General features: G+C 42.2%; 1 protein-coding gene across 1 annotated transcript in view; it reads right to left on the bottom strand.

The window, feature by feature from the left end:
• Positions 1-996, bottom strand: part of ccdc3b (coiled-coil domain containing 3b) — a 31,135-nt gene extending 30,139 nt beyond the window's left edge. The window contains exon 1 of the mRNA XM_060909954.1: positions 366-996. Within this exon, the coding sequence (XP_060765937.1) occupies positions 366-730 (365 nt within the window). The 5' untranslated portion in view covers positions 731-996. The remainder of the gene's footprint in view (positions 1-365) is intronic.
• Positions 997-14,335: the final 13,339 nt, after the last annotated feature.

Raw genomic sequence — 14,335 nt, 5'->3', positions numbered from 1 at the left:
TTTCATGGTATTCTAATTTTTTGAGATGCACTAGTATCTGACATACCACACACACAAAAAAAGCCAGCCAATATTATTTAATTATGAAATTTAGTGGAGAGATGCTAGAGTAGCCAGTTTCTTTCAAACACCTGTCAAACAATTATTAAGGCATCTACAAAAATGCATAGAGCTATAGATTACAGAACACCACACTTGTTTGAGCGATTGTGAAATCTCTGTGGAGCATCATGCTTTTGATGAGACTCCAAGCCAAATCTGTGAAAATGTAGTTCATGAATGCGCACAAGGGTCCCCTTGGTCCCTGGTCAGGACCCCCTTTTTTTTTAAATGACACCGTGGCATCAAGGAGCCCTTTTCTTTACCTCAAGAAGAAGTAGTAGTTGTTATTCTCCACCACGCTGTATGAGTAGCATGGGAAGTATCCGAGTCCGGTGACGTTGAAGCGCGAGCCGGCGGGCACCTCCAGCATGCTGCCCCACGCCTGGTCGCACAGCAGTTCGATCTCAGCCGAGAAGAACAGTCCGGCTTCATGCTGCCACGGCAGGTAGTTATACGCGCCTCCATGCGCGTCCTCGTGAACAGCGAGCACTCTGGCGAACACGATGATCTCCGCCAGCTCCGCGCGGCACGCTTCAGTTTGCGGTCTCCAGTCGTGAGGAAGCTGGCACGCGCGCGCCGCGATCACGCACAGCCCGAGCAAAGACACGAACACCGCAAGAGCACGCATCGCGAGGAACCGTCTCCAGGGCGCACGAGCCTCCAAAAACAGCCCTAATACTCACAACCACCAAGTTGTCTAATCACAACTCGCAGCATCCGTGTGCATGGAAACGCTTTGTGGATGAAGAAAGTTATTGCAACAAAGATGCCGCAGTGTAACTTTTTTAACCTACACCATCAGTGCATGTGGAGGAATGCTGGTTCAATCTGCTGCTCTCCTCTCCATCCCGTTCCCTGATATGGCATTACGCACGGCTCGTTTGGACTCTGGGTTGCCAGATCAGATTGGCAATCTCAGTTCCAATCCAGGTTTTAAAACCCTCCCCAGTGTGAATCACCACACGAGGTTATATCCCAGACCACCAAGTGGGCTACCTTTGACCAATGCATGAATGATCCTAAATAAATCACACACACATCACATTATCTCTAGCCGCTTTATCCTTCTACAGGGTCGCAGGCAAGCTGGAGCCTATCCCAGCTGACTACGGGCGAAAGGCGGGGTACACCCTGGACAAGTCGCCAGGTCATCACAGGGCTGACACATAGACACAGACAACCATTCACACCTATGGTCAATTTAGAGTCACCAGTTAACCTAACCTGCATGTCTTTGGACTGTGGGGGAAACCGGAGCACCCGGAGGAAACCCACGCGGACACGGGGAGAACATGCAAACTCCGCACAGAAAGGCCCTCGCCGGCCCCGGGGCTCGAACCCAGGACCTTCTTGCTGTGAGGCGACAGCGCTAACCACTACACCACCGTGCCGCCCCATCCTAAATAAATAAAAAATAAAAAACATAAGTGACATTCTAGGAGGCGGCACGGTGGTGTAGTGGTTAGCGCTGTCACCTCACAGCAAGAAGGTCCAGGTTCGAGCCCCGTGGCCGGCGAGGGCATTTCTGTGCGGAGTTTGCATGTTGTCCGCGTGGGTTTCCTCCGGGTGCTCCGGTTTTCCCCAAAGACATGCAGGTTAGGTTAACTGGTGACTCTAAATTGACCGTAGGCATACATGTCGACCTTTGGTCAATCAAACCAAAATCCGTATAAGATCTCATTATCTCTAGCCGCTTTATCCTGTTCTGCAGGCAAGCTGGAGCCTATCCCAGCTGACTACGGGCGAAAGGTGGGGTACACCCTGGACAAGTTGCCAGGTCATCACAGGGCTGACACATAGACACAGACAACCATTCACACTCACATTCACACCTACGGTCAATTTACACTACGTTCACACTGCAAGGCTTAATGCTCAATTCCGGTTTTTTTGTGAAATCCGATTTTTTTGTGAGGTCGTTCACATTAACAAATATATGCGACTTTGTATATGAACAAAAAGCGACCTAAAAGTGTTCCGCATGCGCATTGCAGGATACGACGATGTCACACGCAGTGAGCATGGCCAGTGTTTACGGAAGTAACCTAAAGTTTCCTGTGTATGACAGTAGCCAGCATGGAGTACCTGGCGATGATGCAGTTGTTGTTGCGACGGAGCCAGAACATGCACAATAGCCTGATGTTAAGGAGGAGGTTGAGAAGGAAGAGGGCAAGGGTTTTCGCTCAGGCGTTCTGCGGGGTAGTGACTGCAACCTCTGTTCAAAGGAACGTGTGGGTGCGGAGTCGCATTGATGTCATGCGCCATGTTGTTGTAACTTTTTTTGAGAGACCTGCCGCCTACTTCAGCGCAGAATAGTGACGTTTGTGGCTTGTTGATGACGTGTAAGTCGGATGAATGCGACCTGGCGGTTCAGACTGAAGTCGCATATGAAAAGATCGGATAGGAATCGGAATTAGGACCACATATCCAAACGGCCTAGGTCGGATTTGAAAAAAATCGGATCTGTGTCGTTCATATTGTCAATAAAAGATCGGATACAGGTCACATATGGGCGAAAAAAATCGGATTTGAGTCACTTCAGCCTGCAGTGTGAACGTAGTGTTAGAGTCACCAGTTAACCTAACCTGCATGTCTTTGGACTGTGGGGGAAACCGGAGCACCCGGAGGAAACCCACGGGGAGAACATGCAAACTCCGCACAGAAAGACCCTCGCCGGCCATGGGGCTCGAACCCGGACCTTCTTGCTGTGAGGCGACAGCGCCAACCACTACACCACCGTGCCACCCCCCGTATAAGATGCAAATTAAAATAATTTACCTAAAATTTGAATGATAATTAACAATGATATATCCAAGTTACTTTTTATTCAATATTAATAACAATAAACCTTCAGAATGAATACAAAGCTCCAGTGTTCGACAAAAACACAAAGTGTCACTCTAATGTTCTGAATTGTACTCCATGACAGCTTTTTTTAGCAGTCTGCACCAATACTCACTAGGCTGCATGTCACAGCAAGTGTCTGTGTTGATCTTGCCGGACTGCCCATTCAGAATCTTTTCAGTCGCTATTGAAAGTCGCTCAGGTGGAAATACGCGTTTCAAACAAAATGTTACTTCCCGGTTGGCGGGATTCTCACAATGCGGTGTGCGCATGATCAAAAGTGGAACGAAGTCTTGCTACCACAAGATAACGCGCGATTTCATAAGACTCTTTACTGGCTGTTTGTGCTTTCTGTAGTGTACAGTACGTTTGTAAATGTTATGCGCTCTTTTATCATCATGGGAATTGATTATAGCTCTAAATAAATATTGAAGTTTTTTTAAAGAATCCGTATAACTTTATTTGTACACCCGTATACTACGTATATTGAATCAAATCCATATAAAATATGGACATTCCGTATAGGTTGACATGTATGCGTAGGTGTGAATGTGAGTGTGAATGGTTGTCTGTGTCTATGTGTCAGCCCTGCAATGACCTGGCGACTTGTCCAGGGTGTACCCCGCCTTTCGCCCGTAGTCAGCTGGGATAGGCTCCAGCTTGCCTGCGACCCTGTAGAAGGATAAAGCGGCTAGAGATAATGAGATGAGATGAGTGACATTATAGGACACTTTTGATGGAATAAAAACGTGTTCTATTCCCTTCTAGTGGGTTTTGCTTTGATAGTATGCAATATTGTTCACATTACGTCACTCTACGCAATAGAGAATGAGCGTTGAATATGGTTTACAATACTGCATGGTAAGGTTGTCAAGACAACATGATGTCACACGTCAGAGACGTAAAACTTCCGCACTAGCGAGTGACTGTGACAATTTTTAAACAAACATGGCCGCCAGGTTTGCGTCGCTAAATATGAAAGATTTTGAGAGAATTTCAAATCAAAGATGAGCTGAGGGTGGTGTAGTGGTTAGCACTGTTGCCTCACAGCAAGAAGGTCTGGGTTCGAACCCACTGGCTGACGAGGGCCTTTCTGTGTGGAGTTTGCATGTTCTTTGTGTGGGTTTCCTCTCACAGTCCAAAGATATGCAGGTTAGGTTAATTGACGGCTCTAAATTGACCATAAGTGTGAATGGTTGTTTGTGTCTCTATGTGTGTTTCAGACCTGTGATGAGCTGGCGACTTGTCCAGGGTGTACCCTGCCTCTTGCCCATGGTCAGCTGGGATAGGCTCCAGCTTGCCCCCTGCATGGGATAAGCGCTTACAGATTAAAAAAAAAAAAAGATGAACTGAACACCCTAAAGGAATATGTATGTATAATAATATTTGCTGGCTTTTTTCGTGGTATATCAGATATATTCCATTCAGCTAGCATGATACTGAATGAGTCGAAGACGAGTAGCTGAATGGAATATATCTGATATACCATGAAAAAAAAGCCAGCCAATATCCATCCATAACTGCTTATCCTGTGCAGGATCATGGGCAAGCTGGAGCCTATCCCAGCCGACTATGGGTGAGAGGCGGGGTACACCCTTTACAAGTTCCCAGATCATCACAGGGCTGACACATAGAAACAAACAACCATTCACACCCACAGTCAATTTCAAGCCACCAATTAGCCTTACCTGCATATCTTTGTACTGTGGGGGAAACCGGAGCACCTGGAGGAAACCCATGCAGACACAGGGAGAACATGCAAACGCCACACAGAAAGGCCCCCCCGTCAGCCACTGGGCTCGAACCCAGAACCTTCTTGCTGTGAGGCAACAGTGCTAACCACTACACCACCATGCCATCCCCAGCCAGCCAGCCAGCCATCCATCCATCCATCCATCCATTATCTGTAGCTGCTTATCTTGTTCTACAGGGTCGCAGGCAACCTGGAGCCTATCCCAGCTGACTATGGGCGAGAGACGGGGTACACCCTGGACAAGTCGCCAGGTTATCACAGGGCTGACATAGAGACAAACAACCATTCACGCTCACACCTACAGTCAATTTAGAGCCACCAATTAACCTAACCTGCATGTCTTTGGACTGTGGGGGGAACCAGAGCACCCGGAGGAAACCCACGCAGACACAGGGAGAGCATGCAAACTCCACACAGAAAGGCCCTCGCCAACCGCTGGGTGCGAACCCAGGACCTTCTTGCTGTGAGGCGACAGTGCTAACCACTACACCACTGTGCCGCCGCCATCCCCAGCCAATATTATTTAACTAATAATCCAGTGCATCTTTGCTTTGCTTGCCAAAAATCAATTTGATTGTACATACATGTTCTTAAAATGCTAGAAAACTAAAGTAAAAAAAAAAAGCAATAATGCAACACAACATTCAAGAAACACTCTCCTAAATAAAAATGTCTGTGTTTTATAAGTACTTTCTGTAGAACTCTCAAGGGCATTTCCAAGCAAAAGCATCATGAGGACCACCCAGCATATAATTTACCCTTGTGTTTGAAAATGTAAAACCTTGTATTAGTGTGATTCTGTTTTAAAATGCCCTGTTTTATAAGAATGTGGGGCAAGGTGCACCACATAAGCATGCATGGAATTGTAGAAAGAGGGCTGTTTCTTGCTGCTGAGTAAACATCCACACAATATCATTGTTTTATTGGCAACCCTTTGGTGACTGACCCCTTGAAAATGGTTCCTCCAGGAACGATGACGTTTCAGTTGTCAAGACAACGGAAAAACTAAAATACAAAAACAGAAAGATACGTCACAATGCTCTTGTGCACAAAACAAAATGCTCTTGTATTTTAGTTTTTCCGTTGTCTTGACAACTGAAACGTCATCGTTCCTGGAGGAACCATTTTCAAGGGGTCAGTCACCAAAGGGTTAATTAAAGTTCCTTGAAGAGACTTCACCAAAATACACCATTTGACCAAACGCTTGTGGACACCTGACCATCACCCACCCCCATATGTGGTTCTTTTGCCACAAAGTTCATAACAGACACTTGGATTGTATAGCATGATGGAGCAATACAGTTTCCCTTCACTGGAACTAAGAGGCCCAAACCTGTTCCAGCATGACAAAGCGAGATCCATGGAGACATGATTTACCAAGGTTGGCGTGGAAGAACTTGAGCATCCTGCACCGTACCCTGACCTCAGCATCACTGAACACATGATGAATGAGTTGAATGAATGGAGTTGGATGAATGAACAAATTCCCATAGCCATGCTCCAAAATATTGTGAAAAAACTTCTTCCCAGAAGAGTGGAGGATATTACAACAGTAAAGGGGGAATAAATCTGGAAAGGCATGTTCAAAAAGGACATATGGATCTACTGGTCAGGTATCCATAAACTTTTGGCCACACGCACTTCAGTGATTTGTGTCGCAACTCAAAAAAGTGGCAATCAAATCGATACATTTATGCATAAATATGGAAAGAAACAACATCCCAAAACCTCTTGCTGTCTATTAAAGAGTTTGTCCAAGTGGTAGTGTCTCAATATCTACAGGTGGTAGGCTGGACGAAGCCGTTGCATCTGTGTGACTCTTTGCCTTCAGAAATGAATGAGATATTTCTCTTCAGGAAAGAGGTTAAAAATATACAGTCCATACAATGATCAAGACTGTAAGAAGGCCATGCAATCGCACAACCCTGGAGACAAATAAACTACTATTAATAACATAAAGAAAGATTCAAAATGTCCAAATATAGCACTGTGCAATGCAGAGTTCATGACTGCAGTATTGAAAAATATTGTGTTGGTGCTTCATTCATTTTCATTTTGTCCCTCCTCAGTCAGTGATAATTTGCGTAATTGATGATGTAAATCTGGTTTGTTTGGAGCAGGGGGTCTAGAAACCTGGCACCAGGAAACGTTCATCCATAAAAGGTGTGGGCTAGTAGTCGGTTTGAAAATCAGTAGAAATATAAGCTTAAATTCTGCTCCACATTTTCACTTCACATGACTGAGCAAGTATAGTTTAGCCAGAGTGAGAATGAAGTGTCTGTGGAATGTTGTTTGTTTGTACGGTACTTCAACCTTTGACCCATGACTTTCTGGCCATAAATAGTACAGGAGTAAGACAGAAGGTCAGATTTGTTCTGAAATACATAATATTTGCGTGAATGAGCAGGTCAATAACATCCTTTGATTCTTCCCAAAGCTAATTATTAATATTAATAAAATCAATCCGGATGTGTGTAAAAAATATGAGTTATTAATATTCTAGATGTGTTCAGGATTTAAACATTAGTCCTCATTTTTCTCCATTCACACCTACAGCATACAAAGACATTCACTAAAGATGGGAAATGAATGATACTAATGAACACTCTTGGGTGACCGGGATCCTCTGCATTAGTTTTTGTGAAACATTGTACTGCCACCTAGTGTTGTTAATAGTCAGACCATATACATTTTCTTCGTTGCTGGGATGGCGCCATCAAAAGAACAGGCTTTGTACTTTTTTTTTTAAAATCTGGGAATGTGTATGTCGTGTACCTTTAATATTATTCAAGTCCATTTCTGTAACTGAAATTATTTTGAAAGGTTTCAAATAAAATCCAGGTACATATTGAAGGGGAACTGAAGTCATTTTTAAACTTGCTTTATTTCTTAATTAACATGTTATTCAATTCCGTTTTCGGTTTTATTAACCTTATATCATGACTTGTATTGGCATATTATATTACACTTATTGGCTTTTTTGGTTTTTAGCCATGTTGAATGTAGTTCATATGGTACACGGCAGGCGTCACTTATCCGCGCGATCTTCACAAGACTTGTGCGAGACTTCAAACGTGAAGTGTCAGCGCTGCCATTTTGAAAACTGTTTACACAGCAGCCAGATCACCATATCATTCCAATTTAGATTAATTTCGAGATTTGCCAGCTTCATCAGTGATGGAGATTATTCCATACGACTTCAAACCAACGTGGAGTAGATAAGAGTTGGAAAGATAACAAGAAAAGGACTAGTCCGTCGCGCTGGTATTTATGTCATTACTGTCGTACAATTACAATGTGCCAGATCAGGTGGCTGGTTGGTTTTCAAAATAATAAATACATGCATGTATTTTTGTGATAAATATATCTTATACTGAGCACATTTCCCATATAATCCTCACTAAGGTTTTGGACAGCACTACAAAATGACATCCCCACTATATAGTGCCCTATATACATAGCTGTCAGAAATGCATTCCTATATTTTATAAAATGAGATAAATAGAATTTTGATAATAAAAAATTTGCCTTCAGTTCCCCTTTAAAAGTATCAGCAAGCCAGCTTGATGGTACCACCTCAGTGACAAGAAAAGGTCCAGTTGGGTACCTTTATTCATGAGTGTTTTATTGAATTTATCCCTATTTAATTAAATGTAATAGATGGAAGTGTCTATGTAGATTTAATTTATTAATGGATCCCAAACTTAAAATGCCATTTATTTAAGTATAGCATGATGAGAATGCTGAATAAATCACTTCCATATTTCCTAGGATTGCATTTGGCTTGCTTAGTAAAGCTAATTCAACTAGAAGTAGTAGACCGAGTAGTCAAATACAATTTCCTTCTCAGATACGGTATAGTATAAAGGCAGGGCTGTCTCTGGTTATAAAAAGTCACTTGGGCCCCCCGAAGCCACTAGGTGGCCCTGTAAGGATGCATTACAACTATGGTACATAAGCTTGCTACATAATGTTTCCAGAGAAGCAGGATGTTTCATTATAATAATTGTTATAATATCTTTTGAGCACATGGATGTTTCATGGTTCAAGCTTTTGCAGGGGCCTCCTTGTGTTTTGCAAATTGAGAAGTATGACTGGGGCAGAAAGTAAGATGTAGTTTAGGCCTCCATTAGCTCTGTATAAAAGTATATGAGTTGACGTGTCATTAGTATGCACAGTAAACTTGTTTTCTTGACTGTCAGTTTATAATATTTAAAATGGGAGGCTACACACAAAAAATCATGGCAGTAGATTGCAGTAGTGTGCGTGGAGTAGTGTTGTAGTGAAGACCACCTCAACCGAGACCAAGTCATAACCGAAACCAAGAAAAGACCAAGACTTTGAAGGATTGAGATGAAGTCAAGACCAGAACTAGACCAGACCAGAGTGTGTGAAGGGGGTGGGGAGGGGTGACAACCATTAACAGGAGCAAAAATTTAAAATTAGCAGTGAGTCACGTTATTGGTTATATTTGAAGCAGGAAATTGTTACACCCAATCACAGTAATGATGTTAACAAATAAAGCAGACAAAGCACAGGCAATTTAGTGAAATACCTGCAGTTGTGGTCTTGGCCAGTCTTAAAAGAAAATTCCGAGTCCTCTATGTCTGAGATCGAGACAAGACCGAGTAAAAATGCGGTTGATTCTGAGATGAGACCGAGACCTTCAAAAAGTGGTCTCAAGACTGGTCTTAAGAACTACACCACTAGTGTGTGGGTGATGCAATGCACTATTTCGTGAAATGAATGCACATTATTAGTTTGAAGAATGGCAACTGGATGAGTTAAGCATTTACAGAGGATGCTGTGCAGCATCAACTTTCTTACATGACAAACCAATGCGTGCTTAGTATAATTTTTCCTCCTGTGAGATATAGAGCAGGAGTTCTCATCCTTTCTGCAGCCAGGACTTCTTTATCTGTTAAAAAAAATCCAGATACAGGTCCCACCTCAGAACAGATCTAGTCTTTATACATATTTTTCCTGATCTATCCACTCACAAAACACACTATTTGATTGCCCCAGCTGGTAAATGTCTATAAGAAATCTATAACGATAATGATGGGTTGTGATTTCCACCACTGAAAAAAAAGAAAAACGAAAAAAAAAAGCCTCTGCTTCATGGACTGGTGGGGGTCCCTGGGCCCCACACTGAGAACCATGGACATAAAGAGTAGTGTACAAAAAATGCAGGTGTTTTATTTCCTCTACAGTATCACACACACAGCCCTGGTTTCCCATAGGCTGATCCTGTCCCGCCTCCTCGCTCAGCTCATTCCTCAGATCACTGAAGTGTGTCGGCTCCCACGCTCCAGCCTGGCATCGCCTCATAACCTGCTCTGGTGATCCTCTAAATGAGCTCAGCATTCTGCTGCTCAACCCGTGCGAGACCACAGATGTGTTCATCCTGCAGGAAAAACTGCACGACATGCAAAACCACAAAGCACTCACTTCTCGGCTACAGAACCGGGTCATTGTGCAGTTGATGGATTCATTCTGGAACGCACTGGGCAAGATCTGGGCAAGATGTGTAGCAAACAGAAGATGGCAGCAGACACCAGATAAAAGATAATAAATCAGCGAATAGATTGCACATCAGTGGATGTAACGGTTGCTAATCTTTATATGACAAATCAATAAATCAGGATAGCACTGGAAAGCTTCAAAGCTTTTAAGAGGATTTATGATGTGCTCCTTACAGCAAATGCAAAATCAAGGTCAAAGGGGGTGAATAGTTATGCATGGCACTACCTCCTTACAAAATGAGAAAGGTGTATATGCATATTGTACAGATACAATGAAAACAATTCAGAATCAGAGGAAATAGTTATTATATTTATTGAACACTTTTAATATTTCATTCATTAAAAAAGAAGATAAATGAAATTGCTTCAATTCTATTCATAGACAATAAAATATAACAAATAGAGAACCCATATTAGCTTTGTAAAATGGTTACAAATCTGGTTACTGTACACTGGTACATTGCATTGTGATCATTTATCAAAATTCATGCCATGGTGCAAGACCCAGACAGGACTGTATTAGAGAGTAAATGGGTCAAAGTGAATAATTAACAATTATTCCACGAAATCGAGTTGTACGTGAGCGGGTAGTCGACGAGGCTTGTAGCACCGAGTCGGCTATAAGCCATGTACGACGAGATTGAGTAGAATAATTGTTTTATTATATCCACATTCACTGGATTTTGAGAAACAGAGCATTTTTTTTTTGCAAATTCGATCAATAAAAACTTCATACAAAACGTCCGACAAAATCATTTCCGCTTCGAATGTAAAAAAAAAAAAAAGAAAAAAGGTGAAATGACAGTAGCAATTTGTGAAAAATGCTATAATAATAATAATTCTTGAAGAATAAAAAAGATACGTTCTTACCATCAAATACTTTTATTCCATATTTTGTTGCTTTTGTTTGTATTGTTCCGGGTTTTGTTTTCAAATAGAGTTTTTATTTCATCCTCGGTTGGTTCAGCAACATGCTCCGCCATTTTGTTTTTCTCTATTCACAGTATATGAGCCGAAAACCTAGTAATAGAGTAGCCAATCAGAGCGCACGATTGCTCATATCCAGTGAATGTGGATAGAATAATTCCAGTTGTATTTTCATTTAACTTTAGCACCATGTATCTACTGAGGAGAAACAAGTTAATCCAAAACTGAAAAGAATAATCAGCAGCATTACTTTTTTTTTTCCTTTTTACAGAAAGCACCAAGGTTGGCAGCCCCGTGTCTTCATTAACATTCTTATTATGAGAATCTTGTCCATGGACTTCAGGAAAAAAAAAAAAGTCATATCCTGGCTGTAATACCAACCAATATGTCTAATATTAATGATGTCTACCATAAAATTAGGCATATTAGGTTCAAAGTCAGTAACCAACAAAATGTTAGATTTATATATGTATAGATATAAAAGACTTTAGCTATTTTACTATGTTTTTTTAAACATATAATAATTAATTCTCAACCCGCTGTATGATCCGTTGGAGTGTGTGTGGTGTTGCATGTTGAGTGGTGCTCCTTACATCCAGCAGTGCAGAGCTTTTCTGGTCAGGGTCGCCTCAGGCTTGCTTTTAACATTTACACACACAATTTCTGCCTCGGGGCTACATACCTGAACCTTCCTGCTTCGAACCTCCAAAAGGGGTCTGAGAGAGAGAGAGAGAGAGAGAGAGAGACCGCATTACATTATGAAATCATGTAACTCAAGCCATTTGTGCCAAAAATGCACAACTGAATTGAATTTGAACAAAGTATGATGGCAAGCTAAGGTGATAGTGTGTTATGAGGTGAGGTTTCAGTGAAATGTAGCAGGGCTGAGGTAAACATTCCTCAGGGCTGTGTTTTTATCACATTACCTATTAAGATTATCTATAGACAAGAAGTCAGTGAGCCAATATGTAACTGTAGCTGTCTAGCCTGCCATTATAGATGCAAACACACTAATTTTTTATCTAATAGCTTTGGTCTACATACATGCATGCATACATACACACATACAGAGTCGTGTTTATTGTATTTATGACAGAATTCCGCTCTATCTTCAATCTTCATGATTTAAAAACACAAAATAAGCATTTATTTTTCCTGACTGAGTTTACAAAACTGAGCAACCTGGAACACTTTGTTTAGCAGCTGATGCTAAGTATCATGATAAATACCGTCTAATTTCAGCCACAGGAAGCCCTTTCTAAGTAATTTTCCAACAAAACTGACAGAAATGTTGATATTCCTGACAACTTTTTCATGTTTCTACGGTGCTGTTTTCAGTGTCTGTAATAAAATCTTAACAGCTTTGTTTAAGTGAGCCAAATCCTTAGCCTCAGTTAGCTAGCTTATGCTTAGTCTCTCTTTTTCAGTTGCCTAGCAACAGCTCTTATACTGTCTTGACTTTCACCATAGCTGCCAACATTGGTGCTAGAACAAGAAAATCCAAACCAGCTGAGAGAAAAAGCCGAATTTTTCCAGACCATAAAAGTTAATAATGTTTGTTGTTTTTGCATTCATGTAGATTTAGTGCCATATCTGTATTACGGGCGGCACGGTGGTGTAGTGGTTAGCGCTGTCGCCTCACAGCAAGAAGGTCCGGGTTCGAGCCCCGTGGCCGGCGAGGGCCTTTCTGTGCGGAGTTTGCATGTTGTGTCCACGTGGGTTTCCTCCGGGTGCTCCGGTTTCCCCCACAGTCCAAAGACATGCAGGTTAGGTTAACTGGTGACTCTAAATTGACCGTAGGTGTGAATGTGAGTGTGAATGGTTGTCTGTGTCTATGTGTCAGCCCTGTGATGACCTGGTGACTTGTCCAGGGTGTACCCCGCTTTTCGCCCGTAGTCAGCTGGGATAGGCTCCAGCTTGCCTGCGACCCTGTAGGACAGGATAAAGCGGCTAGAGATAATGAGATGAGATCTGTATTATGGAAGTACAAGTTTATCTCTTCATGTCTTTTACTTGTTATCTTTACAACCAGAGATGCCAATATTGATAAGAAAATCCTAGCTGGCAGAGTGAGGAAATATAATTTTAGTGTATATCCGTGGACAAGATGGTGAAGAAAATATTGAGGTCAGGCAGATTTATTGCTGTTGTTGTTTGGGCATTATGTAGCGTGAAGTTCGAAAATCAGACTGTGAGAGCTTTCATATATTGAAAGGAAGCAGGAGAGAGACATGCAAATGCATGAATGATTCATTTATTGCTTTAGATAGCACATCCATACTAAAGGCAACGTACTGAGTGTGTGGTGTGGTGTGAGAGAGAAGAGAATGACAGCAAGCAATGGTGAAAGCGAGACAGCGCAACAAGGGATTTCCCTGAGGGCAGATTTAGTTACAGGATACTTTTCACGTAATCACAGCCGAGAGGTGAGCAGGAAGAAAGCGAACAAATAGTCTTCTGCGCCTCTCAAATAGAGCACCAAGTCTTCTCAGTTCCTGAGTGAAAGCATTAACACTTCCAGCACACAACGCCATAATGGAGACCACACTCTAGGAGCAGTGCATGCAAATATAAACAATGGATCCGGTCATATTTGTGCTATAGCTTACTGCTTTTGTACACATTTCTTCAAGCATGCAGTGTTTTACCTTGAGCACCCCTGTTTGTAATCCACCTGGAAATTGCATATTTGAGTTCTCTTGCTCCTAAAACAGACATTTCAAAACATTAATGTCAAACATTTTCACTTTTTACAGGACATAAACATATTCGCAGCAATCAAAATGTACCGTCTTATTTTATTCCAAGGAACGAGCTTTCATCCATCTAAAGCTATGCTGATATGGATATATTCGCATTAAAACCCAATAAACCAAGGCATAAAGTGTTGAGTGTCTAATTCTGAAGTGCTGACTGCATGCTTAGCATTGAAATATAGTCCCAAGGAAGTGATCTACTTGTACACTGGCTCATAGCAGGTTAGAGTTGGTTTTGTGCCCAGTGATGTAAGCCATACTGCCAAAGGGCTGCTTGTAAAAGCTTGTAAGTGTGTGCCCAGTGTTGCAAAACACACTCACGTAATCAGAGTTGGCCTCCAGGATCTCCTCGGATTCACTGTTCTCTGAGCTGCAGTCACCGTTCATACACCGAGCGGCTCTCTTCTCTCTGCCCGACTTCAGAAAAT

Source organism: Neoarius graeffei, chromosome 26 (assembly GCF_027579695.1).
Source record: "Neoarius graeffei isolate fNeoGra1 chromosome 26, fNeoGra1.pri, whole genome shotgun sequence".
Taxonomy (NCBI): Eukaryota; Metazoa; Chordata; class Actinopteri; order Siluriformes; family Ariidae; genus Neoarius; species Neoarius graeffei.
Note: the sequence above shows the minus strand (reverse complement) of the source record. Positions and strands in the feature narration are given on the sequence as shown.